Source organism: Sturnira hondurensis, unplaced genomic scaffold (assembly GCF_014824575.4).
Source record: "Sturnira hondurensis isolate 20B ecotype Veracruz unplaced genomic scaffold, ASM1482457v3 Scaffold0000566, whole genome shotgun sequence".
Taxonomy (NCBI): Eukaryota; Metazoa; Chordata; class Mammalia; order Chiroptera; family Phyllostomidae; genus Sturnira; species Sturnira hondurensis.
In genome coordinates this window covers 640,091-655,648 of record NW_028073197.1, presented here as the reverse complement: position 1 = coordinate 655,648, position 15,558 = coordinate 640,091, and the positions used below count along the sequence as shown (strand labels likewise).

The 15,558-nt window shown below is 36.6% G+C and overlaps 1 protein-coding gene across 1 annotated transcript in view; it reads right to left on the bottom strand.

Moving 5' to 3' along the window:
- The window catches only part of TMPRSS11D (transmembrane serine protease 11D), a 51,211-nt gene that overhangs the window by 31,100 nt on the left and 4,553 nt on the right, over positions 1–15,558 (bottom strand). Inside the window, exons 2-3 of the mRNA XM_037042072.1 lie at positions 7,869–7,990; positions 5,109–5,227 (exon numbers count right to left, since the gene is read on the bottom strand). Coding sequence (XP_036897967.1) covers positions 5,109–5,227; positions 7,869–7,990 — 241 coding nt within the window. The remainder of the gene's footprint in view (positions 1–5,108; positions 5,228–7,868; positions 7,991–15,558) is intronic.

Here is a 15,558-nt window from a genome sequence, read left to right as displayed (position 1 = left end):
ACTACTTTCTTTCTTTTCCTGTGTCCTTGTTTTTTTATGTTAATTCCATTATGTATATTTTGGGGAAAGTTGCAATTGCTTGCAGAATCTATTGCAATACGACCCCTGATACCAAATGAGCATTTCGATGGTTCTGTTGATCCCAGAATGAATCCTAACTGAAATTTCTTGTTTTAGTTGGAGAGACCCATTCAGTCAGCATTCACACTTTGATACATGCATTTTGCAAACTGGTGCTTCCATTATTTCTAAACAGCTTCATTCATTTATCAGTCTTTCAACAACAGTTATTGAGTACTTCTTGGGCTCCATTCCCCTGTATCAAGTACTGGGATACAATGGTGAGAGGAAATGAACAATCCTTGCCCTCATGGAGCTTACATCTAATGGGGGAAGATAGGCACACATAAAATTATCATCCACATTTAAGTAAAATGTGGTAAGTGTAGCATTACAGAGAGGAATTAGATCCAGTCCATGAAATTAGAGAAGCTTCCTAAAGGAAATTCTTATGGCGCTGATGGATATCTTCAGGAAGAAGCAGAGTTAGCTGGTTGAAGAGGAAGGAAAACCCCACTGGTGGAGGGAATGGCACATGCAAAGTCCTGCAGTGGAAACAGGTTGTGTTTAAGGAATAAAAGAAGGCCAGTGCAAGTATGTAGCATAGAGAGCAAAGAGACTAGCGTGATGGGAAAGGCCAGACCATGCAGCATTTGGTCCTTATCATAAATAATGGGAGTCTCTGAAGTGTTTTAAACAAGAGGGAAATACAATCAGATTTGCCGTTCGAGAACAGTATCTCTTGATGCATATGGATATCAGTTTTAGGGAAGAAATAATGCAAATTAGTTATGGTGTTATTTTAGTTCTCCAGAATAGAGGTGATGTCTTGGAAGGACATGGTTGTAGCACAGACAGAGAGGAATGAATTTGAGGCAAATATGGGGCTTAAAACTTACAAGACTTGGTAAGGAATTTGATATTTGGAATGACAGAGAATAAGGGCGACAAGGATGAATTTTATGTTCTTGCTCTGAAAAACTGGAGAAATGGTATTATCATTAATGGGACTAGGATTGCTGGAAGAAGGTAAGGCTAGGATGGTGCGAGAAGATCATGGGTTGGGTTTGGGGACATGATGTATTTGAGATTTTTAAAACAGTAGAGATGTCGAGCTGACAATTGGGTGAAAGGTATGAAGTATAAAAGAAAAGCCCAGGCTGGAGTGAGAGTGAGTCATTAGCATATAAATTTGGTTGAAGTCAGATCACGAGTGAGATCATCTATGGTTAGAAAACAGTGTGAGAGGAGAGGGCGGTGTAGGTCAAAGCCTCGTGTTAGTTTTAACGTTTACAGGCAGTGTAGGGGAGGGCGAACCTGTAACGCATACAGAGGAGGGGACAGAGAGGCAGGCTAAGAAAAACAGGTGAGTGGATGGTATGAATACATCTTATGGAAATCACAAAAATCACAGCCTTTTGGAGTTAGAAAGTACTAGAAAAACATTTAGCCCAACAACTTTATTTTACAGATCAGTAAACTGAGAACCATAAAGAAGTGAATTGCTTTGTATAATAGAAGGTTCTAGGATGATTTCACGGCTTATTAAGTAATTCAGTGTTGTCTGTGGGACAAGGATAATGATAGCACATGTAGGGCCATCGGGAAACGGCATGGTTCCTGGATTTGCGGTCAGCAGGCCTTGGTTTGACTTCTGGTTCTACCACTTTCTAGTTGACCGGCCTTTGACGGTTATTAATCTCACAACCTGTGCTTACCTGACTATAAAAATAATTTATTAATTCATATGGCCGTTATGAATTGAAGGTTAAATAATACACATGAAAGTGCTATGTAAACTATAAACACCATATTAAAGTATTATTCATATAATATTTTAAATATTTAAAGTGTTTTGACAGAAGGGCAAATAAGATTGGGAAAGTCATACATCCAAGGAATTTCAAGGGAGATCTTGCTGTCCCAGGTGTTTAAATATATTAAAAAGCCACAGCACTATAAATAGTTTGGTATTGGTGCAGGCAAGATTAATCATTTAAAAAGAGTAGAGTACAGAAAGAAGGGAAGGAAGAATTTAGCATATGATAAAGGTAGCATGAAAAAGAAATCAATTGCACTATTTAACATAGAGTTTCGGTGGTAGTAGGAAAAAGCTGGATCTCTACCTTACTGTAAAATAAACTCCAGATGAATCAAAGAGAAAATTATAAAAACAGAAATAATAAAAGTGTAAAAAGAAAATGTGAGTGAATACATTAGAATATTCGAAGTGGAGAAAAACATTTTTTACTGGCACAAAAGTAAGAAATCATTAAAAACAAATATTTTAACTATGTAAAAATATTAAATCTACTGGGCATAAAAAATCCTATATTACATACAAGACTGAAAGTTAAATTATATATCAGGGAAACACATGCAACATGAATGACAGCTAAATTTTAATATTCAGATAAAGTTTTTCCCCCAAGATTATATAAAAAAGAAAAATGTTCATGCAATAAGAAAATGGGCAAGGTCATGACCAAAAAATTCAAAAATAAAATTATGAAGATGACCTATTCATATATAAAGACAGATTAAATTTTACTAGTAATCAAATAAATACAAATCAAAAGGAGATATTACTTTTTACTATTATTAAAATGTTTACAATTAAACGTCTAGTGTTAATGCTGTGGAGAAATAAGAGCACTTGTGTATACTCATATACAACTGGTGAGAATGTCAACTGAGGCATTTCTGGAGTGCAATCTAGATATTAAGATAAATCTTTAAAATGCATAGACTATACTATGTTGGTATAAAAAGGTGCTTGAATAAACAAATATATGTGGAAATAGACAAATGAAAGAACTTTAAATATTTTTCAAATATTCAAAGCATAACTGTTTACTCCTTCATTCTTAACGTGTGACCTACACATGGTGTCTTTCTTCCAAAGAGTCTGGTGTGGAAAAGGGAGGGAGTAAAAAGATCTGACATACACTACTTCAGCCAGGTGATCAAGGTAAACAGTGATGAGTCACATTAATAATTTGTACCCCCTTCATATGATGTAATGAAAATGACACTGTTCCTCAGTGGTCTTCCCCCCTAAACCCGTCACCTTGCTCTAACCATGAGAAAAACAGCAGAAAAACCCTGGTTATGGACATTCTGCAAAATACCTGGTTGGTACTCCTCAAAGCTGTCAAGGTAGAAAAAAACAAGGAAAATCTCTGAAACTGTCATAGTATACAAGGGCCTGAGGAGATGAGACAACTAAATGGAATGTGGTGCTCTGGATGGGACCAGGGAACAGAGAAGTACATTGAGTAAGACTAAGTAAATTGAATAAGATAAGGCATCTGATTAATAATAGGGTATCAATACTGGCTCAATAAGGCTAACAACTGCACTATTGTATGTAAGATGTTATGTTGATGAGTGTGATGAGCATGGGTGTGATGTATAAGACACCTCCATATTACCTTTATAACTTTTCTGTAAATTTAAAATGCTTCTACAATAAAAACAAAAGATTAAAAAATCTCTAGAGAAAAAAACGTAGGTGCCATACTCTGAAAATTCCGCTTCTGGAAATATATCCCCAAAATACAATCATGTGAATGTGCAAGGGTGTATAAACAAAGGAGTTTATCAGAATGTTGAATATAATAGTGAAAAGCTGGGAACAATTTAAAACTTTGTCAATAAAGGACTGGTTATATAAAATATTATACATCTACACACTATAAAACTGCTTAGTTATTTAAAATAGTGTATTTCTAAATTTATTGATCTTAACATATTTTGGGGAGACAAGTAGATAAACTAGCATATATATTCTGATTTTGTTGACAGATAATTATACCTGCCTCAGCATATATCATGTATTCAGTTTGCATAGAAAGATACCTGGAACATCAAAATGTTAACAGTGGATATATCTGAATGTTGAGATTTTGTGCATATTTCTTCCTTCTTTATATTTCTTAAATACACTGAAGTTTCTATGTTTGTATATTATCTTTATAACAAGAGTCAGTACTGAAAATACTTTTATTTTAATAACAAGGTGTATAAATGCATTTTGATTTACTTTAAAGAATAAGAATAACAAGCTTGATTAGGGAATATTTAATATTTTTTATACTTAATAATTTAAAAAATTCTTACCCGAGTATATGCTCCTCATCCAAGGATATGCTTTTTTAAAGTTGATTTGAGAGAGAGAGGAAAGGAGAGAGAGAAAGAGAGAACAGAATACAGGAGGGAGAAGGGAGGAGCAGGGAGGGGGAGAGAAGAGAGAGAAACCTCAGTTGGTTGCCTCCAATATGTACCCTGACTGGGAGGTCTAGCCTGCCACTCAGTCTGTGCCCTGACCAGGGCTCCAAAGTGCAACCTCAGTGTATGTGATGATGCTCCAACCAACTGAGCCACCTGGAAAAGGCATACATTCTTAGGATTTTTTAAAAAAAACTGTAAGGGTAATTAAGCAACCTGGAGACTGGTCAACTCTGGCTCTGCAGGGCTGAAGGCAAGACCCTGGTATGTGGTGATAAGAGAATGCTAAGGATCCATTTGTGAGGTGGGCAGTCTATGGGCCTCTTTCAGTGAAAGTTGCAGCTTCCTATGCATAGTTTCTATGTCTATTGATCATTGAGCCAAAGGGTGCTGTTGGCCAAACAATGTTATTATTGGTAGGCAAACGTGTCTTCTAATATGTGCCTGCTGTGTGTTTTGTTGGATAAGGAAAAAAGAACTAAACTCAAATGAAAAGGATTTTAAAAGTCAGTCTCAAGGAGAGCATAATAAATGCTCAACTTGCACAAACAATAGACTTCCAGTCTTGAAGGCATGATCACATAAAATATGTGTTTAGTTGTGACCCTTCTAAGACTTTTCATTCATGACTTAAGGAAATGTGAATAAGAACAAGTATACCAGCAGAGTAACTTGGAAAAAGCATGAAGAAACACATCTTCCACTATTCAAGGTAGAAAAATATGTAGAGCATCTAGCAATTGCAAAATTTTCAAAAATATTAGGTTTGTTATCTTCCTTTATGATGGAGTAAAGGATGAAGACAAATATTGACTTACCACAGATTCAATTCTTCCACTCAAAGCCCTATATTGCTGTGTAGCTGGTGAATTTAACTGATCAGTATAGTTAACATTTAGGATTTGAAAGCTGCTATGGCAAAAGTAAGATTTTTTATCTGTAAAACAAAGAAAAAGCAGAATCAGTCTTACATTACTAAGTACTTTAATCTTTAGTTTATTTAGGATTATGGGAGGCTATTATATATGATTAAATTATTTTGGTTCCCTTAAAAGAAAAAATACTCAAAACTTAATATAAGTGTATCCATAATAAAATTGTTTTCTTTTAGTTTTAAAAAAGATCAGCAAAACTGTGACTGTAAAATTGTAGGAAAATTAGAAAAGTATTACTTGAGAAATTAAATTGTTCAGAAGGATCATAATTTTCATTCCACTATATTTTGGGAAGATTTATAATTATAGGTCTATTCAAAAATATTAATGAATACCTATAATATGCTATTATTTATTTGTCATCATGGAATAACCTAAAGTAATTATAAATAGTTTAAAAATTATTTCAAATAATTTCTCAGGGGAATTCATGACTTGCCATTAATTTTCTGGACTAAGCTAGAAAATAACTCTTCTAATGATATCTAATCTGGTTGTCCAATGTGAATTATTTCCATCGAAAAGTGTCTTTCAAAGGACCTGTTTGCCTTTCTGAAGGGAATAAAAATCTCTACAACATACTGTATACATCTTAGAGACATTACGCATGTGAACATCACCTAATCTGTCTCAGAAAAAAAGTCTCTACTTCCTTTTGGTCATTCATGTATATAATTTATGCAGAGAAATAACCCAATGGCAGCAAGGATTTGCAGAGCCTGAGGAAAGGGTAGTGTAGTCTTTCGTAGCAGAAGGACAAGTCTCTCTAGGTCCGTAAGTGGTCACTGGGATACACTTCGAAAAGGAGTTACCTAAATTCCTCCCTTTGTGTTTGAGTATGACAATACAGTGCCATTAAGAGTGAAAAATAGCCTGGCTGGTATGACTCAGTGGATTGAGTGTGGGCCTGGGAACCGAAGGGTCGCTGGTGCAATTCCCAGTCGGGACACATGCCTGGTTGTGGGCCAGGTCCCCAGTAGGGAGAGTGTGAGAGGCAGCCGCACCTGGATATTTCTCTCCCTTTCTTTCTCCCTCCTTTACCCTCTCTCTAAAAATAAAATAAATAAAATCTTTTTAAAAAAGAGTCAAAATACAATAATCAAATCTGAAGCTTTATATTTCTTTTGCCTACCTACGTAATTCACCTTAAACATATTTGACCCCAGGTGACTTGATAGCAAAATCTAGTCAAAAGCAAAATTTAGCCACAACTTTTAATTAGATTGGGTAAAAAGATTCTTCCTAGGTACTTGCTTTTTCTAATATTGGCAATTGCATTGCACCATTGGGAGTTTTTCAACCTCCACACAATTAAGCATTGTTGCCCATTTGCACTAATGCGCACAATATATTGTGTTCTCTCGCTCTCCACACTCACACCCCCCCCCCCACATCTACACACAAATCCCCATGCCCGTTTTAAAGGAGTTAACAGAATTATAGCTGAAATAAAAAAATAACCTCAAAGTGTATTTTTAAGTAAAGGAGGCAGATTATAGTGTATCTTATCTAGTGAAATTTGACACATCTTATCTACATTAAAACATCTGAAAGAATATTCTCTGAGATATTAAGGAAACTTGTTTATGAATGAACACGATATATGCATTCTTTATATTATTTGTTTCTTGTCCATGTTTCCTATATTTTTGTGAGGTAATAATGAAAAAGTTAAATAAAATTAAAAAATAGATTTCTTTTTAAAGTGCTTTTACCCCTTTCTTCTACTTAAGTGCAAATTCATCTCCTGTTATAATTGTTATGCTACTAAAACTGAGTTTTCAGGAGACAGATTATGAATTAACAAGTACTTAGGTGCATCCAAATTTTAGGGTTGAAACTTAAGGTTCTTTAAAAAACATTTTATTTTTATAATTTTATCAGGTTATTAAATGGAAAAGAAAATCATGGTATTAATGAAAAAACAAAACAGGCAAATTCTAGTATCAGAAAATTATAAAAAGTTTTTTTTCCTTTGGCTAGACTGCTCCTTTTTGGGTAATAATGTTTATTATACTAAAAAAGGCTAAAAGATAAAAGGCAAAGAAATTTAGATTGAGGGAAAATATAGAAACAAACATATATTTAGTAATATCTGAAAATGTAATTATTTTATATATAACAGAGATAAAACTGATGACTAAAAATGGCAAACTTTTTTTATATTAGTTTCAAGTGTACAGCAGAGTGGTTAGATAATTAAGTAATTTAGAAAGTGATCTCCCTCATAATTCCAGTACCCACCTGGTACTACACATAGGTATATAATATATTGACTACATACCCTATGCTTAACTTTACATCCCCATGACTATTTTGTAACTACCAATTTGTACTCCATCCCTTCATCTTGTTTTCCTCAGACCCCCAACCCTCTCCTATCTGGCAACCATCAAGTTGTTCTATGTACCTATGATTCTGTTTCTGTTTTGTTTGTTCATTTATTTTGTTCTTTGGATTCCGAGTATGAGTCCAATGATAGGATATTTTTCTTTATCTAACTTATTCACTTAGCATAATATTCTTCAGGTCCACCCGTTTTGTCACAAATGGTTAGAGTTCAAGGAATGCCAAACTTTTAATCTGAATGTATATTTAGTTATTTAGTCTGAGAAGTGACACTTTTAATCATCTGGTACTTACCAAAAGCTAAAAAGTGAATCAGTAGAGCTACCACAACTGCCAGGATTATCACCCCTGAGACAACAGCAAAAAACACCACATAGGGATTCTGTAATCTCGAGGTCAGTGTTCCTCGTGCTGGTCTTTGAACAAGAGAAAAACATCAGTGCTACTCATTTAAAAGCCATTATTTCAGTGCTCATGATCATTTTCTGCCTTCCTAAGTCTCTTGGCTTGTACATGGTTCTATTTACAGGAAACCAAATGATACCTGGTAGGAATTTAGTTCTGAGAAATAAACCTCACCTGGACAACATTCTCTTTCATGGTTCTTTCAAAAATTTTTCAGCATTTTGTTGACATCTCGGTAGTTTGATAGAAGCATAAGGAAATCTGATCTTTGGTTTGCAATTACTTTCCCTTCTTCTGCCAGTTGATGAAATTCTCAAGAATAATAATAAATTTTTCTCTGTTTTGTTATAACCTCTTCCAGGACCCTATGTTGGACACGTACTGTAGTAAGCCCCCTCACCTGGGCACCATCCCCAGGACTGTACAGAAGAAAGGTCATTTTGAGTGATGAGAGGGGTGGAAGGAGTCAGAACAAAGGCATTTTTTCACTGTGATATTATCCATATTATAAAAATGGGAATGTGGCGCCCTGGCTGCTGTAGCTCAGTGGATTGAGCGCGGGCCTGTGAAGCAAGCAAAGGATCGAGGTTTGATTCCCAGTCAGGGCACATGCCTGGGTTGCAGGCCAGTTCCCAGTGGGGGACACATGAAAGGCAACCACACATTAATATTTCTCTCCCTCTCTCCTTCCCTTCCCCTCTCTTTGGAAATAAATAAATAAAATATTTTCAAAAAATGGGAATGTGGCCAGAAGCTGAGAGCTGAGATTCAGGAGAGCAGCAATCCCCTGAAATAAATGAGAACCGCACCACCAGCAGAGGGTTTGTGTGATTTGTCCTTTATTCTTAGGAACTTGCCAGTTATAGTGTAAGCCAGTAGATTTATAACAATACAGTATCTGGAACTGTATTAAGCATACAGCCCAGGCACTATCTTTTACAGTGCTTCTCCCACTGCACACAGACCCTACTGAGGAGGTGATCAGAAGAGATGAGTATGAACTCCTGTTTGATTGGAGATCATATTGTCATTCATCTGACACTTTCTTTGTCTTAAATATTAGAATAATGATACCTGCACCTCAAGAAGATCAGTGAGGTCACGTTAGGTGCTGTGAAGTGTATCATTCTAGTTAAATAGGTATTCACTAGGCTCTGAACACTCTGAAAGGAAAGAAGGTATTCATGCTTATGTTCTTGACACTTTGTAGGGTGCCTGGCATATATAAGTGGTTCATAAATATTTGTGATATTTATAAATATTTGCTGCATGTGTTAACTCCTGCCCATGTTTCAGATTTTAAGGCCTTAACAGAGCTAATAAGCAGTTACGTTCAGCCAGGATATAGTCTGACTCATTTTTTTTCTATTTGTTTTCTCCACTTTCTGCTGTAAGTGGGAAGGGAATGCTCAGAGGTCAGCAGTTCCCAGACATTTATGTTTCCCAGCAGGGTTGCAGGTGCTACTTGGGCTCTACCCAACCCACAGACTTCTAGAAGGGCACCACCAGCATGTCGCATGCTGTGCCTCTGGGACCAGTAACAGGTCAGAAAGTTACTGGAAGTGGACATAGAATTGCCAACTGTCAATTTTGTTGAGTAAACACATTAAAAAACTGACCATGCTCAAACATATCATTTAATAAAAGGACATTTAAACGTGTAAAAGTGGAAAGAACATAACCTCAGAATAATAAAAAAGGTGATGAATAATCTAGCTTTAACTTTATGATGTCTTTGTACTCCATTGCTCTTATTTGTTCATTTTGCTCTGCTAGTGAAAATTGATATTCACTGACCCTGGTCCAGACTCCAAGGTTTAGGAGCCACTAGTGGCAATTTTCAAGCTGGAGCAAATTGGCACTTCGACATTTGTTGACTTCTGATCCTGTTTGCTCATCTGTGACTCTGTGGGGTTGTTGTGCCAGTGACAAGTGATCGCAAATGCAGAGTGTTAGGCATTTGTGAGTTCCACGAATGTTAGAGGCTGCCCAGTGGTGGGATAGTCAAAAGGAGACAAATTTTGAGGCAAGGCTAAACCTAAAAACCTAAATGAATTTTAAATTGATTGAGCCTACTCCTCAACCAAAGATTGACTATATTTTCAAAGGTGAACTGATGTGTCAAGATTTATGAATGTGGAGAGAGAGGTTCTGAAAAACAAAGATTAAGTTGGAGCTCTGAACCCCAGAAAACAAAACCAGAAGGCTAGAATCAGCATATGCTTCAGCTTGGATGACCCTCCCCTGGGAATAACTTTAATGCCAACTACGCTTCAGTTCATAGACAACATCTTAAAATCAATGACTGAAAAGCATCATGAGATTTATGACTCAGTAAGCAAAGGGTGTGGAGCCCAAATTATCATAATCTCACAAGCTGTAGTTAATTGCATGAGAATGGATTGTTCCACCCTATAGAAACTGCTGGAGAAATTTCTGCTCTTTCTCTTGCAACTTGCTCTGGAATCTAAGTATGTGGCAGGTTATAAAGCTTACACCAACACAAACTCACTTGTGGACAATATTTATTTTGTAAACTCTTAGAGAAAATATATTTCCAAACACTGCCTGAATTTTGACTCACAATGCAATGGAAATCTGTGCAAGAAAACTTTGCTTTCTGACTGATGTGGCTCCGTTTTCTGGGTGTCACTCCGCAAAGCAAAGGGGTGCAGGTTCCATTCCCTGCCAGGGCACATATGAGAGGCAATTGATGGATGTTTAGCTCTCACATCAATGCTTCTTTCCCTCTTTTTCTCCCTCCCTCCTCAATCTCTAAAAACAAATAAATAAAATATTTTTTAAAAAGACTTTGCTGTTAAAGCAGGATCCTAATTAGTGAGCTTTTTAGTGCTTACATTTAAACAGCAAGACAAAATTCTCATTTGTTTACTATGTTTAAAACATAATACTATGTTTAACGGGCTTTCCTCTCTCTCTTTTTCATTGACTTGGAAGTTACATGAGTATTGGAAAACTCACTTTATACTTTTGAAACCTGAAGTGTAAGGAATTGAAGTATATTGCCAGTCTTCACGATCATCTTATAAAGTAGGTGTTAGGATCCCTGTTTTGAATATAGGGATGCTGAGGCTCAGAGAGTAAATAACTCCTAATTACTCAGGAATGACAGAGCTGGAAACAGAGACCCTGTTGGTGTGACCCGGAGAACATGTCCTCCCTCCCTCACACTACAAGGATGGGAAAGATTTGGGACTCCTTTCTCTCTTGGTCTCTCTTAGTGGAAGTAATGGGGATCAATATCCATTAGGTGTTATGATTTTGTCTTATACATAGTAAGTGTGTAATAAAATATTTGTTGATTTAATTTTAAATTTGAAAGTATACCTGATATTACTGTATCAAATTTATGTAGGAATATTTATTAATTTTTGTCATTGGCACATTGTTATAACTAATATACAACTGTGGATTAATAGAGCCATTTGGTAATTTGAAGAAAACAACGACAGGGTAATTGAAAATTGATATATATATGCGTGTATGCATGTGTATATATATTATGTATGTATATATGATTTTAGACAATTTTGTGTCCATTTAAATAAGGTTTTAGGTATTATAGTAACAAATATTTTGTCCACAGTCATCTTCTTTTGCTCTGCATTCTTCCAATTCCATTTCATGCCATGGTTTCAGCAAGCACTCAGTAGGACATTACCTCCTAAGAAAGATTTTTAGCCTAGACCACTGTCTTTAAGCTTCACAACATTTTAAATTATTCATTGGATATCTAATGGATGCTCTATAACCTCCTTAAATATCACAGTTCATCCCTGGCCAGTTGGCTCAGTTGGTTGGAGCGTCATCCTGTACACTGAAGGGTTGAGGGTTTGATTTCTGGTCAGGGCACATCCTCAGGTTTCGGATTCAATCCCCTTGTGGGCACATACCGGAGGGAACCGACTGATGTTTCTATCTCACATCAATGTTTCTCACTCTTTGTGCCCCAGACTGCTTCTAGTGTTGGTGAATGTCACTACCATCCACCTGGTACCCTAAGTCAGAGATCCAGCAATTGGCTGCACCTGCTCTCTCTTGGTTACTTCCCACATTCAGGAGGCCACTAAAGAGTACTCATCTTACCACTTCAATCTTTTAGTTTATACCTTTTATTTCTTTCTTAATTCTGGCAGTTATTACTTTTCTTAGATTACTTAAAATACCTCTTAACTGGTCTCCCTTCTTCCATTAACTAATCAGTTAATTTAGGAGACATTTGGTGGATGCCTTCAGCGTTATAGGTGCTGCGAGTACAGTGAGAAGAAACACAGAAATATAACTACTAGTGGTGATTGAATTTTAATTTGAAAGTACACGGAGAAGATAGAAAGGAATAAGACAAAGAAAATAACGAAAAAAGCAGGAAGGTGGGAGAGAGTATTCGAGGTGCTGAAAATTTAGGTTGACTGGAAAAGAAATGCCAGGCAGAGAAGGTGACATTTAAAAAAAGACCAGAAGTAGGTGTGTGAGCAAGCTGTGAGGATACCAGGAATAATCTAGGCAGAGAGAACAGCAGGCCCTCAGCCGGGAACTCCCCAAGCTGAGGAACAGCAGGGGGCACCTAGCCTGGAGTGGAGTGAGCGGTTAGGGGAGGGGAGGGTGGGGAGGAGCTGGAAATGGTGGTGGGAGCAAACTTTAGAGGGAAATAAAGTTGGAAAAATAAGAGTAGGGTGTCAGTTGGGTGGGGAGGGAGATCATTTAATGCTTTTTATGTGCAGACTTTGGTCATTATTCTGAAAAGTCTTTGAAGGTTTTGAGCAAAGGAGTGACATCAGATCTATTTCTTTAACAGGATCCCTGGGAGGTTCAGGGGAATAGTAGTCTAGGGATGGAGTGGGAGGTGATTTTAGAAATTATTCAATAATCCAGATGAGAGATGTTGGAGGTTTAGACAACGGTGGTAGCGGCATTGGAGGTGGTGATAAATGGTGAGTCTGGATGTAATTTAAATCTAGATCATAGGGGATTTGCTGGTGGTTCACTTTTGGGATATAGAAAAAAAGAGGTATCTAGATTGAGTATAAGATTTCTGTTTCTTTCCAACCAACACTCTAAAATCCTTCAGGGGATTTTTCAAAAATTTGAATCTTAGGTTCTGAAACTCTCCTCTTCCCCTGCTTCATTTGAAATTTATCTCTAGATTTTCAAGATCCTCAGGATAGCATCCAAACCTAATAATACCATAATACCATATGGCATTGAAAGCTCATCACAATCACCTCTGCAGCTCCATCTCCTGCCACATCCTCACCTGTCCACTTATCCCCAGCCAGACGCTTGACGATTCCCATTTTATTTTTAAGATAATTCAAGCATCTTTCTTTTCCCACTGGGTAGTTATCCTGTTCTCTCTCTGCCCCTCATCTGATCTCGTAATGCCCAATGAATTTCTCTGTTCTAGTCCTTATCCCTTCATGTAGGAAACAGTGAACCTATTGACTGCACCCACATCTAGCTGTAGCTTGTGAAAGTAGGGATGTCTGTCAGGATGTGCCCTGCCCCTAGCATAATACTCTTTACCAAGACCACACCCAGCCTTGTTTATGAAAAAAATTAATGAATGAAACTGCAAAGGGGAATTTTAAAATAATTGTACTGTAGTCTGGAGGGACTTTATATACAATTGTATGCCATGCATTCCTGTTTTGAATACCGACAAGATATAGATAGGAGAATAATCTGTTGTGTGCTTACCAGGTCTTTGTCGCCATGTTAAGTTTTTCCATATTGTTTAATTTAATCTTTGTAAATGATGCTTGTTTACAGATGATAAAATATAGGCTTAGTTACTCAGCTAATAAATGACAGAGCTGGAATATGAATCCAGATCTCTCAAGCTCAAACTGCAAAGGTTGACATCAGATGGGAAAAGATTTCCTGTTAATTATCACATCATTGTTATTAATTCCTAACATACTTACTACTTTATTGTTGAAGCTGAGATGGAAAGTTCAAAAATGTTTGTATAGATCTTATACTACAGAATATACAAACCCGTATATTTGTATATGTGTATGTTTACGTTATATATTGGAGTATTGGAGTTATGAAGAATATCAGAATAGTTCCAAAGTGAAGGGATTTACTCTGTCAGTTTTATTAACTCTACATCATTGCCACCAGGCAGGTAGAAGAGACTATCCAAATCAATGGCTAATTTTTTTTAAAAGTTGAGGAACAAGGTCTTATTTGGAAGCTCAATAATAGAAAACAGATAAAAATGGAGTAGCTTTTCTGTTTGGATTTGAGACGGGGGGAGAAAATGATGTATTTTCTGTAAATCCCCGATTCAGTCTAATACTTTTATTTATTTCTAAAGTTTTTTTGTTGATAAATTTGACGTCAACTTAGTTGATATCAACTCAGATGATCGATTTGATAAGGGTACACTGCAAGCAGAAAGGGACACAGAGGGTTATCAGTACCGTGTGACTTCACGGTGGCAGAGTCAGTGCCACAGGTTTAAGACTTCTTAATATCTTTGTTTAATTAAATCATGCATCCTGAAAGCTCTGGGATTATATTGGTGATAAGAATCCTATCCTTTGTAAAGTAAGCATAGGGAATATATTCAATCATAATGTGATGACTATGTACAGTGATAGGCGGGTACTGGACTTACCCAGGTGATCACTTTATAAGTTATCGAAATGTCTAATCACTATGTTGTACATCTGGAACTAATATAATACTATATATTAGTATTAGTACTAATATAATACTATATGTCATCTGTATTTGGATAAAAAAGAGAATTCTGTCCTTGAATTGCAAATATGCAACCCTTTATGTGTATTTATCTTCGTCATGCACTTCATGAATTTTTTTAATTCAGTGACTTATTTTCCAGTTTTTTTTTATCTTGGATAACATTTAAATAAGGATAGTATGTATCCAAATGCTTATCCAAGACAGCACTTATCTTGCACACATTTAATGTATGTTCTAGGAGGATAGGAATTATGTCATACTTCTGAGGATACAGAGGCTAGGCAAATGGTGAAGGGTCTGCACTAGCCTGTGTAATGCTTTTGTGAGAGTTAGGAGAAGAGGGCTTCTCTGGGAGACAGAGACAGTTATAAGAGAGTGCTCCTTGGGCTGCATCCAACTCCGCTCTGGGACAAGCAACTTGGCACAGAGCCTAGGCCCCATATCTGCTTCCGATCTTCTCCTGAGGCATCTACTTTTGTGTATTGCACAAACTACGCAACTATATATAACAGACCTGTAATGATGTGTTGAAATTTTGAAATCTGCTATTTGTAGAGAAAGCCAATCTAGGATTCAAGTTCTTCTTACAAATTTCTCAAGCTGATATGAACAAATGACTAATATGTACAATATGTGTGTATGTATGTATGTATGTATGTATGTAATGGTTAGGTTGTGAGTTGAAGCAGGTTCATGAGAACCTGCTGCCAGTGAAGCTAAGAGCATGGACTCAATTGTTTCACAGGCTAGTCGAGTTTTTCCTTCCCTGGGACTCAGGCTCTTTTAACAGGTCTAAGTCACACAGTCAACCCCATGAAAGGGTGTTGCCACAACAGGGCAAATC